The 16,377-nt window shown below is 37.2% G+C and overlaps 1 protein-coding gene across 1 annotated transcript in view; it reads left to right on the top strand.

The window, feature by feature from the left end:
* Positions 1 to 14,525, top strand: part of SLC36A4 (solute carrier family 36 member 4) — a 134,910-nt gene extending 120,385 nt beyond the window's left edge. The window contains exon 10 of the mRNA XM_072398636.1: positions 9,710 to 14,525. Within this exon, the coding sequence (XP_072254737.1) occupies positions 9,710 to 10,011 (302 nt within the window). The 3' untranslated portion in view covers positions 10,012 to 14,525. The remainder of the gene's footprint in view (positions 1 to 9,709) is intronic.
* The last annotated feature ends 1,852 nt before the right edge of the window (positions 14,526 to 16,377 follow it).

Here is a 16,377-nt window from a genome sequence, read left to right as displayed (position 1 = left end):
GGAGGCTTTTTAGTTCAGTTATGTGATGTGACTCTTAAAAGTTGGTTTAAAACCACGTATATAACCGCTGTAGCAGATTGAGGCACAGTGAGGTAGAACCATGAGTCTGAGACAGCTGTGTTGTCTTTTATATTCCAGATCCGACTCGAACAATGGGGGGGTTCACATTTGTTAAATATGATATGTCAGAAAGAAAGTTGCATCCTGATGAACATTTCACCTTCACTGATCCACAGACAGCTGTCTGCTTTATGTTTTAAGGCGGAAGATGTATTTTTTATTGCTGTTTGCAAAATGTATATACATACATTTTTAATTGTTGTTATTTATTACCACCTAAATGCTTCCCCTAACAATTACCAGGAGACCAGCATCTTTGTTCAGATATTCAGTGGTATCAGGGATCATTAGGGCTTAGTCATTAGCAATTTCTGGGTGAGGACACAGTTTCTTGCCCCCCTTTCCCCATGCCTAAAAGTTTCAGCAAAATTAAGCTCTTTTGATTAGAACCAGTACAGAAGTTTGACTTGTCCCCCCCTCCTCCTGCCTCAGAGATGACACAATTATTTATATCTAATCCAGTGTTTGTGCTGTTCTTGGCTATGTTAACAACTGTTTTAAGGCAGCTTCACGTGCGGTTTGCATGGCTGCCCATGGTTGACACCTTGCCAGCTGTTGAAGCACTTGCACTAGTGCAAAAAGAACTAGTGTCTCCACATGTGACAGCTGGCAACAGTCAGCAGTACTAATACTACTACTAGTCGTAGTAATAATTTTCCATGGGGCTGCCGTAGGGAGACGATACATGTACCATCTCCACAAGCGGCAGAGGTTCCTGGCGGAGTTACAATGTTGAAGTCTTCTCCTTGGGAAAAAAAGACAAGAAATACTTTGATTGATTGATGATATCATCTGATATATCCTAAATCATTTGTAGTCACTGAATGGTGTTCAAAGTATGATTTCTTAATTCTAATTTTGGGCCTCTTAGTAACCCTGCAAGTCTACGAAGTAATAAAATAAAATGTCATAATGTACAGTAAGTTCTACATTTTATAAATAAAAACTATAGGAACTGCCTGCTCACAATATTTTACTTTGTACGCTTAGTCCTGCTTTAATTATTAGCCCCTTAATGCTTACTAGTGCTTTGTACATTTAAGAAAAAAACTATAAATATTTTTTCTTTAATGTCATCTACTCCAGCAGCATAGACAAACCTTATACTCGGAGGCACACTCCGTTCTGTGCCTGTTTTAAGGTCTAGTAATGAGGTCAGATGTGCACAGGAATGACCTGAGCTACAGTGTTGAATAATGATCAGTAGATTTCAAAGTTTGGGAGTGATGGTTATAGTCTACAGGCTTCACTTCCAGTATACACTGGGAGGTTTCAATTTAAATTCTGTATGATGTGTGTAGAATAAATCTACCTGCACCAATAATACATGTGGGCATAGAACTCATAGAGCTTTGATTAATATTCAGACCTTTAAAGCACTGTGAAGAACAGAAAATCTGGTAACTTGGGAACAAGTTAGTCAAGATAATTGTTCAGCTATTTCAAATATGTTACAATGAAATGAGACTAACTAATTTTATCAGTTGAAATTGTAATAATTTGCTGACGTGTCCTTGTAAAATTAATTTTAACTAAGACACCATATTTATATTTGGCACTCTCCCAGTTTCTGTCATTCAAATAGCTTGTTATCCAAGTGACGGGCTGAGAAATTTCTTATAATGAAGCTGTTGTGCTGCTGTAAGCTTGACGGTTCTTAGTTAATTTGCTTATAATTGCTGTTGCATTATCCTAACACTAATCAGCTTGTGCAGCATGGGACTTAATGCAGCATTTAGATAATGTGACTGAAGCAACCTGGATTCACATTTGCTGAAAGATTATCATCTGTGAAAGCTTTAGCAGCACAAAACAAACTTACATCCCTCCACTTCCAGATGACATCTCCTCTCCTGATTAGCAGTAGTATGCTGTATCTTCTGCGTGTACATAAAGGGCCTGACTTAATAAAGCTAAACTTTATTACACTTTTAATGGATACACTTTCATCAGTGAAGCTGGGTGATCCAGCAAACCTGGAAAGGACCTGGTCCATGATTAAAAACATTTGCTAGCAAATAGCAAATGATTTTGAAGAAATCCATTCCAGGTTTGCTGAATCCATTCCCAGCCTCACTTAAGAAAGCCTTGGAGAGCTTGAATAAATCAGGCCCATTGGAAGAGGAAAAAAGAATGGATAAGAGGGCTGAGTCACTGGAAGAACAAAGAAGAATGGAGATTGGAGCTAAGACATTGGAGGAGAGAAAAAGAAGAATGGAGAAGGGAGATAAGTTACCAAAGCAGTGAAGAAGAATGGAGAAGGTGATGGAGGCCCTGGAAAAATTAAGTAGAATGAAGAAACCAGTTGAGTCACTGGAGGAATAAAAAGAAAAAAAGGGGGCTAAGGGACTGCAGGAATAAGGATGAATGGAGATGGAGGTCACTGGAGGTGGAGGAGGTAGAGAATGGAGGTGCACTTTGAGTCATTGAATCACCCAGGTTGAATTGAGGTGAAGGCTGAGCCACAAGCATACAAGTCTTCCTTCCCCTTCCCTCCTTCCTCTTATTTGCTTGTACAACAACGAAGTATCATCTTCCCATTTTTTTGGATATTTCACATAGATGTTATATAGGAAAGCTGCATCCTAAATGCACCACAGACATTTTCCTTCTGGAAATACAAGACCTAATGTTTCCTGATAACATTACCTATTACAGAGAAAATTGATGGTAGAGTGCTTATTAAAACTTGTAATAGGTTGTTTATTTAAACATTTAACCCAATTCAAATCCAGGTTTCCCTGGTGGAATATCATCAAAGCACAGCAGTAGTAGAGTTTAGTGGTAATATACTGGGAAATTATTTTCATTATTTTCAGATATATCATATTATACTAGCTGCTTGCTTATTTTCGTGTCTACACACACACAGTACATTAGAAATCCTCAATGCCAGACTGTAGTGCTAATAGCAAAATGCAAATGTGCCCACTATTGTAATCTTCCTACATTTGCAAGCTGGAATAAGAGACAGTCGTAATTGCTTTGGGAAAACAACTTTCTGTTATTTTTCTCTTGCTACCATTGTTTGACTTTGCGCTATGGTTAAGATATTAAGACCAAGAAAGCTTTTCAAACAAAAACAGAAATTTTAGACAAGTTGAGTACAAAGTTTTTAAAATTATTGTGCTGTAAATTGGAGCTTTCAGCTGCTTTACAAGTCTGCATGAATAAATCCCTGACATCACAATATACAGGAGAGTGTAGATACGGTGTGCTGTATATATATATATATATATATATATATATATATATATATAGTTTTCTTTTAGTGTTATATATACCTTTATATCATTAACCTCCATTTAAAAAATCCATTGGTATTCAGTGGCTTCTGCAGGCTTCAATAATGTTGGATCTGTCCTGTGGACTCTTTAGGCTGGTTTATTTAAGTTCTCCATGACTGTAGACGATAGACTATCATAAGAGAACCCGAATCCAGCAAACAAAATAACTTGCTATTAGTTGGCTAAAGTTATCAAACCTGGACCAGATCTATTCCAGGTTTGCTGGATCACCCAGGTTCCCCCATGACAGCCTATCTTCTCCAGTGTTGGGCAGCTTTAATTATTTGGGTCCTTTGTGTCAGGTATGTAAATACAGGGCTTCCACACTGTTTTCCTTAGGTAAAGCTTTTATACTGGGTTAAGTGATGTCAATGCACTTCCTTTCAATCGTCAGACAAAGGCAGAGCTGATGCAGCGTGTTAGTGATCCGTTTCTGGATGATGATGATTGCAGCCACCAATGGAGTTCTATTAAAAGTGGTCTGTTGTTTCAGAGCTGAGTGGGGGTTGCTGAATTAGGACTCCAATGACCAGATTTTGACCCCTATAAAGTAACAAATAAAAATTATGTATATATATTTGTGTTTATATAGTGCTGAAATTAAATCCATCATGTCACTGGCTGTCCCTTAAAGGGGCTCACAATCTAATGTCCCTACCATAGTCATATATCACTAACACGGTCTATGGACAATTTTGGGGGAAAGTCAATTTTCCTAATTGCATGTTTATGAGATGTGGGAGTGGCTGAAGAAAACCCAAGCAAACACAGGGAGAACAAACAATTCTGTACAGTTAGTGTCTTGATTGAAACCTGGGATTCTTGGGCTGCAAAGGCCAGAGTGCTATCTGCCATGCTGCACTATAATCCTGCCAAAAATGTTCCTTCTCTCCTAGGGTGGCTACAATTTATTCTCCAATGTGCACATAATGCAGTGGTTGTCACCTAAGCTCAACTTCAAACTTCCTTTTTATTCTCTATGTCATTTTAGTTACAATCTCCCCATAAGGGTTTATGGCCATTTAACTTAACTTAGTGTATTCATGGTATTTAATTGTAATAGCCTATCTCTCAACCGTCTAAAATAAGAGAGAGACTTCTTTTAGCAGAAAGTATGTAGCCATAGGCAACACCCCTTTAACAAAGTGCATGCAGAATTTTTAAACTAAAAATGATTGGCTGACCCCACAAGTACATGTTTTTTACTACTGGTCCAAACATAATAAATGCAATAATACACAGGCTGGATGCATGGATTGGTGTTATTTAGCACTTTTGGGGGTTAAAAAGTATCATTTTTATAATGAGACCAAAATGAAAGACAACTGCAAATCAAGGAGGCGGAGAGATTTGTAGGACTGATCCTCCAAATAGGTCACATTAGGGAGTGCTATGATTGTATAGACATCCAAAAACTCTGAGACTAGTCCATGATCAGCAGCCCCTGCAATGTTAGAGTTATCACTGTGATATTCCTTGAAATTCCCCTTTCCCCCATTTCCCAGCAACGTAATCAATGAATATGTAGAAGGAGGGAGTAGAAGACTGGGCCACCACAGAGGGCAATTAGACATTCCCAGAAGTATAGAGGACTATGGCATACAATGAAGGGGGTATGCTAGGGAAATGAATTGTCCATTTTTCTAGCAAGTTAAGACACATTGCAAGGAAATTATGGAAAAGAAAAATGTGAAATTATGGAAATTAAAAAAAATATATCTCTTTTAGCTGACAGTGAGTGATAGAACTTTTCTTCTTACTTAGATATGCTTTAATTGGTAATACAAATAACTTTTTAAAATATTTTTTAGAAAATATTTTAAACTTTAGGTGATGGCATGATACATTTACAGTTCTCCTAAACTCTAAAGTGAAGATTTACTGTGTTAGAGAATATATGGAAAGGTTAATATTGCTTACAATACATTGTAGAAATACATTGAAAATATAAAAATAAGTTTAGTCTTATTTCCCCTTGAGGAATAGCAGTGCTCTTTCTCTTCATTGATGGGAAAATATAACATTTTGACTTGTCACCAGAAGAGGATTAAAGTTCGAAAGTTGTCCAATGTGGCACTTGTTCCACTGACAACAGTTCCTATTGTCATTAGAATACAGTGTGCTTCAACACAAACATTTGTATGCATTGAAGTGTGCAGCATACAATGCAACACATTCAAAACCAGTGAACTGCAAGCTGCAAATATAGTGGTCTGTACCCTACCTGTTGCTGCAATGTGGTGTTTTGCACTGTCGCTGATGTGTGTTGTCGACGTGTGTTAATGTGCTATTTATAGTGCATGGGACCCCAGCGCACCAGCACAAGTGTGAAGAATGGCTCCTAAAAAAGAAAGTTTTCCCTTGCTCTGGAAAAATCTTACACTTTTCTTTTGTCTTGAGACATGATCCTGGGGTGTTTATCATCTTGCACTTTATCCAAAACTAAAATAAAATGTTTATATACAGTTATGTGAAAGTAATATATCTCATGGAAATTGTTTGAGGTTTTTGAATAACTGAGCAAGAAAACAATAGATGTCCATTCAAATCGTGTCTACAGACAAAGGTGATAAATATAACAGAACAAATGACACATGAAGTTACCAATGTGTGTTCATTATCATATTCTAATGAAATGCAGATTTGGTGTGTAAAAAAATAATTACATGTTTACATTTAGCACCACTTTAAATACACATAATAATAGTTTCTAGATTAGTTGCTAATGAAAGGTTCCTTTGGGATTATGTCTGTGGAAACTGCTTTATTAAAACCTTAGATATCGAGGGCCTGGTGGTACTCTTTGCTATTGATGTGTTTGGTGTCATCATGCCAAGAGTTCTAAATGTTTAGATGACTGCTAATTAATTTCCACAAGTAGCTGACTGGTGCTAAAAGAAGTCTCCAAGAACCCCAAAATGATATCATGGGATGTCCAGGTTACTCTAGGAACAGTTGGTGTCAAGGTCCTTTTATCTACAATTAGAAAAAGATTGCACAAATGAAAACTCCACGAGAGATGCATGTATGTGAAAAATCCTTTGCTGTCAACAAGAAAATTATATCAAGACTATAACCTGCCATGGAGCATGCAGTGACCAGACTTTATGGTCTTGGTGGAATGGCTGGATGAATCAAGGAAACGCCCTGGTGTAGATTAGCCCGTTGGAATTCATAGGAATTACATGGGCTTTTAAAGCCTCAGGTTAAATGCTGGAGAAACAGTCTGTGTAGACCCAGCCTTAAGGAGAGGAACCCTGTAACAACTCTAAAGCATGGTCATGGAAATGGTATGAGTTAGGGTTGCTTTGGGGCTTCAGGGCCAAGATAGCTTGCAGTCATTAGACCTGATTACTTAAAACTCCCCAAAACTGGAGATGATAGACTATCATGGGTAAACCTAGATGATTCAGCTCTAATAAATCATTCCATTGAGTAAGCTATGAGCTCTTCATAATATCAAAGTGTGCTTGATGAGAATGTGAAGCTATATGTTCAAAAGTTAAACGGAAATTGATCAGCACAATATTTATCTGAAGAACAGTAGGAAATCCACCAACGAATGGCTCAAAAAGAACAAATAGAGGATTTTTGACTGGCCTGATTTGAAAAAGATTAAAATTTTGTAAGGGATTTGAAATAGGAAGTTCATGTAGCATATCATTTTGAATGAAGAAAAATTGATGTCAGACACTAGCTAGAAACCATGCAAAGTGCCTACCAGAAGTGATTTTATTATCAATTTATGGGTATTAGGCCAGAGGTGTACTTGCACTTTAAACAATAAATTATTACAACATTACATTACATTGTTATTTTTTTTTTATAATAAATACTTGAAAGGGCATTTTTTCCTTTTTGCTTTCTATTGAAGTATGTTGCTACTATCAATAGGTATTGTTTGTTAAAGATATAATATTTCCCTGTTTCAATAGGTTGGAGGGGTAAATAATTTCTATGAAGTGTACTTGCTTTTTCACATTCCTTTATTTTATATCTGCATTCCTCATCGCAGGTCACATGCAATGACGATCTAAAACCACAAATTCCATTAGGTCCAGTTCACACCAATCACTGGGTGAAAATATAGCATCTTGCATTAAAACCCATCCTGTAACAATATGTTAATGGAAGCAAAATGAAGTGTTATGGCTCCAGTTATAACCCATACAAAAAAAATGTACAAGTATGAGTTGCAAGTGCAAAAATGTACATTGCAAATGTTGTGAATCCAGCCTAAGTTTTCAGTGATATTTTAGCTTTACCCTGTGGGCAAAGTCGCTTCTGTAATACCCCAGATTAAAAAAAAAAATTCTACCGGAATTTTTTTAAGTTGGGTGGGAAGAAATTGTAGGTGGGTGGCAGCCCCTGTATTGTGACCAAACTTATCAGTAACCGCTCAAAAACATCTGGGTGGTTACTGAAAAGTGCTGGTTGGTGCACCAGGCTAAAAAGGGCCGAGGAGAACACTGCAGTCCATGGTCAATCCAGGATGTGCTGGTGGAGTGGAGGCAAATGATCTGGCCTTGCTGCCTGCCAGGGGTTGTCTGATTTACAAAACTCTGCACAGAATAACAAATTGTTTGTTGGGCATAAAGAACCCACATATTTTGTATTTTTTTTAGCTGCTTAGCTGACGGTAATTCATATCAATTAGCCCTCTTCATAAAATAAGGATGTAAGTCTTTTCTATAGCCAAGCTGGCACAGACGCAGCATGTTTAGTACAGCTGATTTGCATATTGGCAAGCCTCCTAACTTTGCAAACCGAGGCAGAATTGTTAGTAGTTTGCATTTAAAGATTGCAAATAAAATGTTATTTAGTTATTGCAGATGTTATTTAGAGTAATAATAAGGTAACAAAATCCTCAACAAAAAAATATGCATTTATTACCCCTACTCAGGTCCTCAGTGGATGCTTTGTAAAGAACTGGTATTCCTCCATGATTATCAGACGCAGTACCCTGTACACGTGTCCCTTCAGCTCCTAACAGGCAAACAGTCTGACAGCTTGTTATCTTTGCAGAGAGCATATTGTACAGCGCTCAGTTGCTCACTGCTCCTATGTCTGTTAGGGAGGAAAGATAATGTTATGAATGCTTATACTGTGAGAACTTGGCACAGAATGACTCTATCTGCTTTCCAAGCAAAACACAATATTTTTTAAAAAAAAAGTCAAATAAGGAAAGCTGTTTATAAAGAAATAACATTATTGAAGGGGAACTCTGCATACTAACCAATTAGTAATTGGTAAACCAATTACCAGGGTGCTGATATAAATTCTCGTTTTGGTCACCTCTAGTGTACACTAGCCTTAGCATTGAGCTAAACTTCAGGCAAACAGCTAAATATATGAGGTCTGTCTATGAAATTACAAGACTGTTTTTCTTCTCCAAACATGCACAACATACACCCGCACTCTCTGCCGTTTAGTTTATTGTCAGTCACCTTTTCATGCTGTTGTGTTTCCCTTCATGTGCTAAAAAATTATAGGTGTAAAAGTTGAGTAATGCACCATTTTGAAATTTTTGGAAAGTCATCACTTTTGAGGAAAACCCCAGATTTTCCAGTATGATCCTGAAACAAAACCACTGTCACTGGAAACACCTTCAGCACCAAGAATCAAAAAAAGTCAAAATTCAAAGCCATGCTTACTGTGTTTCGTGACGTGAAGGGGGTACTTTGGGCAGAATGGCATCCAGAAGGCACAACGGTAACCCAACATTATTATAAGGAAGTTCTGACAAAGCCGAGAAAGAGTCAGGAAAAGACAGTAAAAATGTGAGAAAATGGTTTCATTCTTCATCAGGACAATGCTCCTTCTCACACAGCACTTTTTGTGACAGACAAACACATTACTATGCTAAATTACTATCCTAATTACTATCCTAAATTGAAATTGGTGATCTAAGGCAGTGGTCCCCAACCTTTTGGAGCCCATGGACTCCGGACCATGCTTGCGAAGGGAGCCGTGTATCACTCAAAGGGGAAGAACAAAACAAGACGGCATTGGTGCTTAATTGTGAATCGGGAGAATATTGAAGGGGACAAGCATTAAAATGGTCATATAAATAAATAAAAGTGAGGTATTATCAATTTTGTTATTTATTAAACAGATCTCGTATATACAATATATACACATATAGAGACACACACACTCACCTGCATCTGTTTTGCATGTGATGATAAATTTGTAGTAAATGTCAGAATTCTAAGATCCTAGAAGAGATATTTTGTATCCTTTCAGAGTGAAAATGTCTTTCAGTGATTCACATTAACACAGCATTTTGTTTTCTTTCCCAGGTGCCATGGCGGTGTCTATCCCACGTCTTGATTTGGTGATCTCGTTTGTTGGGGCAGTATGCAGCAGTTCATTAGCACTAATCCTTCCACCACTTATTGAAATTCTCACTTTCTACAGAGACAATCTCAACCCGCTCACAATCGTAAAGGATATTTCTATAGCATTAATTGGATTTGTAGGTTTTATCATGGGAACCTATGTGACAATCGAAGAAATTATTTATCCAACTCAACCAGCACTGGGAAATGTCACTGAGAGTCTTTTTAAAGAAAATAATGTCACTTACCTTGGATCTCAATGACTGTTACATAGGAGGAGGTTTATATTCCAGCGCCTTCATGCTCAGCAGACGGCTAAGGATATGTGCACTTTGGTGTCTTCGGATTTGAGTTTTTTAACCAAAGCACTGTGCAAGACTTTTTACACACTATATTTTTACTGTTCTGGTTTCAAACATAAACATATTGTTGTTTTTATATAAAACAGGATATTTAAATTTATTTTTAAACCCTTCTTTTTTAATATAAGGGATTGAAAGGAAAAAATGAAGACTGAATGGGGTAGTTTACATATATAGGCAAGGCCCGTGTGGTTACCAACCACATCTGCCAGATAGCAACTGCTAGCAGCACTTCACCTGCAGCTTTTCTTTAGGTAATAAATGGGGCCAATTGCAGGAGGTACACAACCACCCATGAAAAACACCTGGCAGCAGAAAGGCTGTCAGCCACTGGGTGCTACCTATGAAATGCCTGGAAACCTTCCATGTTAACTAAAGATACCATCGGCTAAAAATACATTGAGGGTAAACTAAAACATTAAGTTGATAATGGCCTAATTGTGTAATGACTTCTAATTTAGCCCCAGTGCTGGTTACTTTATCAGTGCTCTGGCCTTGGATACATTGGACCTGGTTTATTAAAGCTCTCCAAGGCTGGAAAAGATAGACTATCATGGGAGAACCAGAATCATCAAGCAAGCCTGGAATACATGTTTTATTAATCATTTGCTATTTTTAATCCTGGAGCAGGCCCATTTCAGGTTTGCTGGATCACCCAGGTTTTCCTTTGATAGTCTATCTTCTCCAGTCTTGGAGAGCTTTAATACATCAAGCCCATTGAAGGACCATTGCTGTATGTGTGGATGCAGAGGGATGTCTGTAATACATATATATCTGTAATGTGCAAATAGCAGGGAGTACAACCTTTGCATAATTTTTGTTCTGACTTATTAGGACAATGTCAGACCAATGCAAAAAGTCTGCTGCATTCACTTACAGAGTAGTAGTTTCCAGGCATTTCCCCAGGATTTGTGCTGAATTAAAATCTATTCTAGTAACAAGATTTTAACGATTTACAAATTTTAGATACTAAACAATAAACATATCTGCGCAATTTATAGAAGTAGGACCACAAATCTTTAGCTGTTTTGAGTTCAGGTCGACTCTTTAAAGTTTTTTATCTCATTACAGGCCACATGCCCAACAAAACATCAAACACTTTGTGAATCACAAAATCGTGGTATGGGACTTTATAGGCCAATCAATACAAATTTCCTAGTTTTGTTAGTAAAGTATAACATTTTTTTAAACAGATATAAAAATTGTATCTAACATTAAAAACTTAGATTAAAAAGGTGCAAACCCAATGATATTCCTGTTGGGGTCACCTTAAATTAGGGTGCTCCCTCTTGATATCTACGCGTTTCACTGATAAGCTTCCTCAAGACCAAAACAGGAATATCTAAAGTTTGATGCACATAAGGTCTCACCTATGATAGGTGGTAACGGACAGAAGCAGCAATGTATGATGTCTTTCCAGCTATTTTTTATTATTTGCAGAGCCTTTTTATCAATATCAAACTAGTTTCATTGTAGCCGTATATGTTCACCATGGAAAACGTCCTATCAATTTTGTTTTATTAAAGCAGCATATATTCACCATAGAGGACCTCTCCTTCCCATAACTTCTCTTCATGTTACATTCCCCACAAAGGTTGCCTCGTTGATTCACTCACATGCTGATCTAAGTTTTGTCCGCACAGTCCTCTGCTAGTCCTCACTTGGAAAGACATCATACATTGCTGTTTCTGTCCGTTACCACCTATCATAGGTGAGACCTTATGTGCGTCAAACATCACATATTCCTGTTTTGGTCGTGAGGAAGCGGAAATTATCCGTGAAGCGTGTAGACATCAAGAGGAAGCATCCTAATCAGGGGTGACCCCAACACAATCTAACATAATCTATGTATAGATTACACAAGGAACATAATCTATGTATTCATGTTTAATTTTAGCAAAATTTTCAGGAATTATTTTAATAAACATAAAGCAGTATGCACTGGACTACCTACAAATAGAACAGACTAATGGCTTGCTATGAAACACATGTCATGTGTTGCACTTTCTGTATGTATACAGTGAGGGGAATGATGTATTTGATCCCCTGTTGATTTTGTAAGTTTACCCTCTGACAAAGAATTGACCAGTCTCAAATTGTAATAGGAGTTTTTTTTGTAGCTGTGAGAGACAGAATAACAACAAAAGAACCATCAAAAACCCAGTGCTCAAAAGTATGGTGCCCCAGACCGAGGAGATTGACAGTTATTTTGTGTTTCTTCCATTTGTGTATTATCACCGTAAGCTGCTTGGCGATAGTCTTGTAGCCCAGTCCAGTCTTTTGTAGGTCTACAATGTTGTCCCTGACATCCTTAGACAGCTCTTTGGTTTTGGCCATAGTGACTAGTTTGGAATCTGATTGATTGCTTCTGTGGACAGATGTTTTTTTTACAGGTTCTGTAACAAGCTTGGATTAGGAGCACTCCCTTACAGAGGGTGCTCCTAATCTCAGCTCGTTACCTGAATACAGGCAAGACACCTGGGAGCCTGAAATCTTGCTGGTTGATAGATCAAATACCTATTTCACTAATTACAATGCACATCAAGCTCTGACTTTTAAGCACTGGGTTAGTTTAGGGTTCTTTTGTTGTTTTTCTGTCTCTCACACCTACAATAAACCTACCATTACAATTACAGACTGGTCATTTCTTTGTCAGAGGGCAAACTTACAAAATCAGCAGGGGATCAAATACTTCTTTCCCTCACTGTACAGTTATGTAAAATTTGATACCTCGTAGTGTGTGATAATTTACTTTCTCTTCACTTCCCTTCCAATTACCTGTGAAATACTGGTGCACCAATTACAGAGTTCCATCAGTGTCACATGATCCCTATAACTGCTCCATGCTTTTTACACCCCCAACCTAACCGTGAGATTCTATTAGAATCATTAGCTTTCCTACTGTAGTGAATATTTATAGGTTCATAGTAAGAATTGATAGGACACAAAGAGCAAGATAGTACATGCAGCACAAGGAAGGAAATCATTGATGAGCTTACATGGAAGACTGGGCATTAAAAAAAATATATTTAATCCTTTTAATGAGTATTGTTCAGTTTTAACAAGAACTTTACCTTGACTCATTGTGCCTGATTTAATAAAGCTCTCCAAGACTGGAGAAAATACTCTTTCGTCAGTGAAGCTGGGTGATCCAGCAAACCTGGAATGAAAGCATTTGCTAACAAATAGCTAATGATTTTAGGAAATACATTCCAGGTTTGTTGGATGACCCAGCTTCACTGGTGAAAGTGTACCCTCTGCAGCCTTGGAGAGCTTTAATAAATCAGGGCCATTGGGTCTAATTTATTAAAGCTCCCCAAAACTGGAAAAGACTATCATGAGAGAACCTGGGTGATCTAGCAAACCTGGAATGGATTTCTTCGAATGTATTTCCTATTATTTGGAAAGTGTTTTCAATCCTGGACTAGATCAATGATAGTCTATCTTCCTCAGTCTTGGAGAGCTTTAATAAATCAGCCCTATGATGAGAACAGATGATGTTATCAGCTTACAGCATGCATTTTAAGTCTTTGCTTCTATTTTAAATAAATTCCAATTCTATTTTATTACAAGAAAAAAGTATATTTTGATGATCCAACAAAAGAAAAAAAAAAGAATTCCAATGGTTAAAAATAACAACTTCTGGGATTTGTATATTTATAAGCAATATTATATGTGTATATTTTGTATTATCTAAAATAAAGTATTTCTAGGGTGGGTGATTTATGTAAATTCTTACCTAATAGCATTACTGGGTAAAAAAAAACAGAATAAAAAGGACCACCCCAAGGGAACAAGGCCCATAAATCTCTAAACCCCACCTAAGACTAAATAAACCCCTCCCTGTTTTTCTACACCTTACTTAGCCTCTTTTAGTATCACTTCCATCCTACTGTGGAAAATGTTCATCCTTTTTTTTAGCTTTCTGTTTATTTATAAGATACATTATTTTTTGGCAAACAAGTTTAATGGATTACACAAAACCTACTGTATATCAAAAGAGCGGATAACTGCTTTACTTGTTGTTCATGTTCTTTACCCATCAGGTTTACTGGAGCCTCTTTGAACAATGGTAAATTTGCATCTTATCTATACATCTCTCTACCCCCTTACATTGCTTTACCAGCTACCTCTCTGTACATTGATATGTTTTGTCCTCTGCTCTTCTCTAAAGTCTGGCTTTAGGTTGCATGGTGCCCAATAGCAAACTGTTATCATAAGCCCAGGTATAATTGAAAGCAAAAATCATTTCTAATTTGTCTACCACAAGCATTTAAAAATAAGGACATGGCATGAAGATTAGGCTGACCTACAGAGCCTAATCTAGCTGATAACCCATTGCCCAGGTATTTATTTATTGCAATCCTATATTATACAGGAAAAGGAATCAAATAAAACTATAGTTATTTTTTGTCTACGGTGTTGTTTCATTTTTTTGCCTTTGATTGCGCACCGCCAATTGCTTTACGGCATTATTACAGGCCAGAAATTTGTCCAAAATTGAGTCCAAAAAAAAGTATGTAAAAATATAAACAAAAGGCACACTACACTGTCTCTGAGCAAAATATATATATATATATATATATATACATACATACATATATGCAAATATACCTCTGACATATACCACAATGCTGTACAAAGATCAGCGGTGCACTCACATGAGTCTGAGTCATATGTCTAGCAAGTTTGGTTTAAATATCTCAATGCATTTCCTAGTGATGACATACACACATCCAATTTTATATATAGATTTATATAGTTCTGACATATACCATAGTGCTGTACATTGAAACACTGAGCTAGATCCATCAGTCTCTGTACAGAGGAGCTGACTCTCTAATGTCCCCCCTATTTATATACATTTATATACCTCTGACATATACCACAGTGCTTACAAAGGTCAGCGGTGTCATATGTCTAGCAAGTTTGGTTGAAACGTCTCCATGCATTTCCTAGTGATGACATACACACATCCAAATATAGCTCTGACATATTGCACAGCGCTGTACAAAGATGACAGGTGCACTCACATGAGTCTCAGTCATGTATAGCAAGTTTGGTTGAAATGTCTCCATGCGTTTTCGAGTGAAACATACATACACATACATACATCCAATTATATATATATTTATATATTTTGAATGTGGCTTCCATTGCTTTAGAGCAGTGTTTCCCAACTTTTTACCATGGGGGAACCCTCAGAAAAAAAAACTTTCAGGTCCTCTGGGAGCCCCTGTTTTAATTACTCTAATTACTCGTCTAAAGCTCACAGTACATTCGTGTGGTGGTCAGTGGGAAGAATGTTTCTTACATTGCTGGCCAGTGGTAAGGCTGCCACCCCTGCGGATAACCAAAAAGTTTGTTGGTGTCTTCTAGAGTCTAGAAGCAAGTGAGGATCTGTGTTGTCAAGCCAAACTGCTGTTTTATACTTGGACCCCTTGGTCTTCCTAGCAAGAGTAAATTCCAAACTAATGTGAAGTTAACTGATACTGATACACATAGTGATGCTGATAAATTTGGAGAGGTCTCAACCACCTCTGGCTATGATGGGGTAAAAAAAAAAAAGAAAAAAACAAGCAATACAAGATATACAACAACACATGTAATAATACTTGTAACAACCATAGTCTGTAAGTTACGGGTAAGACAAAAGACACATCCAGTAGTATTACTTGTATAGTTCTTGTATATTAGAGCACAACGTACATCAGAATAATGGTTAATTAAATAACTTTCCAAACAAAGTGTTTTGTTATTTTTTCTTGATCTTAGAATAACAGGAGAACAGTTTGATTGCGACATTAAAGTGGAGCTTTCATTAAAAAAAATTATCTTACCTTTGTCTGTGAAAAGCCCCCAATCCATCCACAAACCTAGCCCTGTAAGTCCTGCCCCCGAAGAGTCCCTCTTCTTTGCAGGGCTCCCCAATTCGTCCAACTCCACTAACTTCTTTCCTTTTTTTCTCCCCGTTCTTCCTGATGTCTCTCAATTTTGCACTAAGGCACAAGATCAAGTGACATCAGGAAGAACATGGAAGAAATAAATTACCTCATATTGTAAAATATAAAACAAGTGCTGATCTCGCTATGCATGGATGGAATCCAGCACTTGTTTTATTTACAATAGTGGAAAGCCCCTTGATGATTCATGCCTCATCTTTATTTTACCATATCTACCCCTTTACATATTGTTGTAAATGCGATGATAGGTCAGCTTTAAGCGAATGTACAATGGTTTTGTAAATATATTTTTTCATTGGTTAAG

Source organism: Pyxicephalus adspersus, chromosome 1 (assembly GCF_032062135.1).
Source record: "Pyxicephalus adspersus chromosome 1, UCB_Pads_2.0, whole genome shotgun sequence".
Taxonomy (NCBI): Eukaryota; Metazoa; Chordata; class Amphibia; order Anura; family Pyxicephalidae; genus Pyxicephalus; species Pyxicephalus adspersus.
Note: the sequence above shows the minus strand (reverse complement) of the source record. Positions and strands in the feature narration are given on the sequence as shown.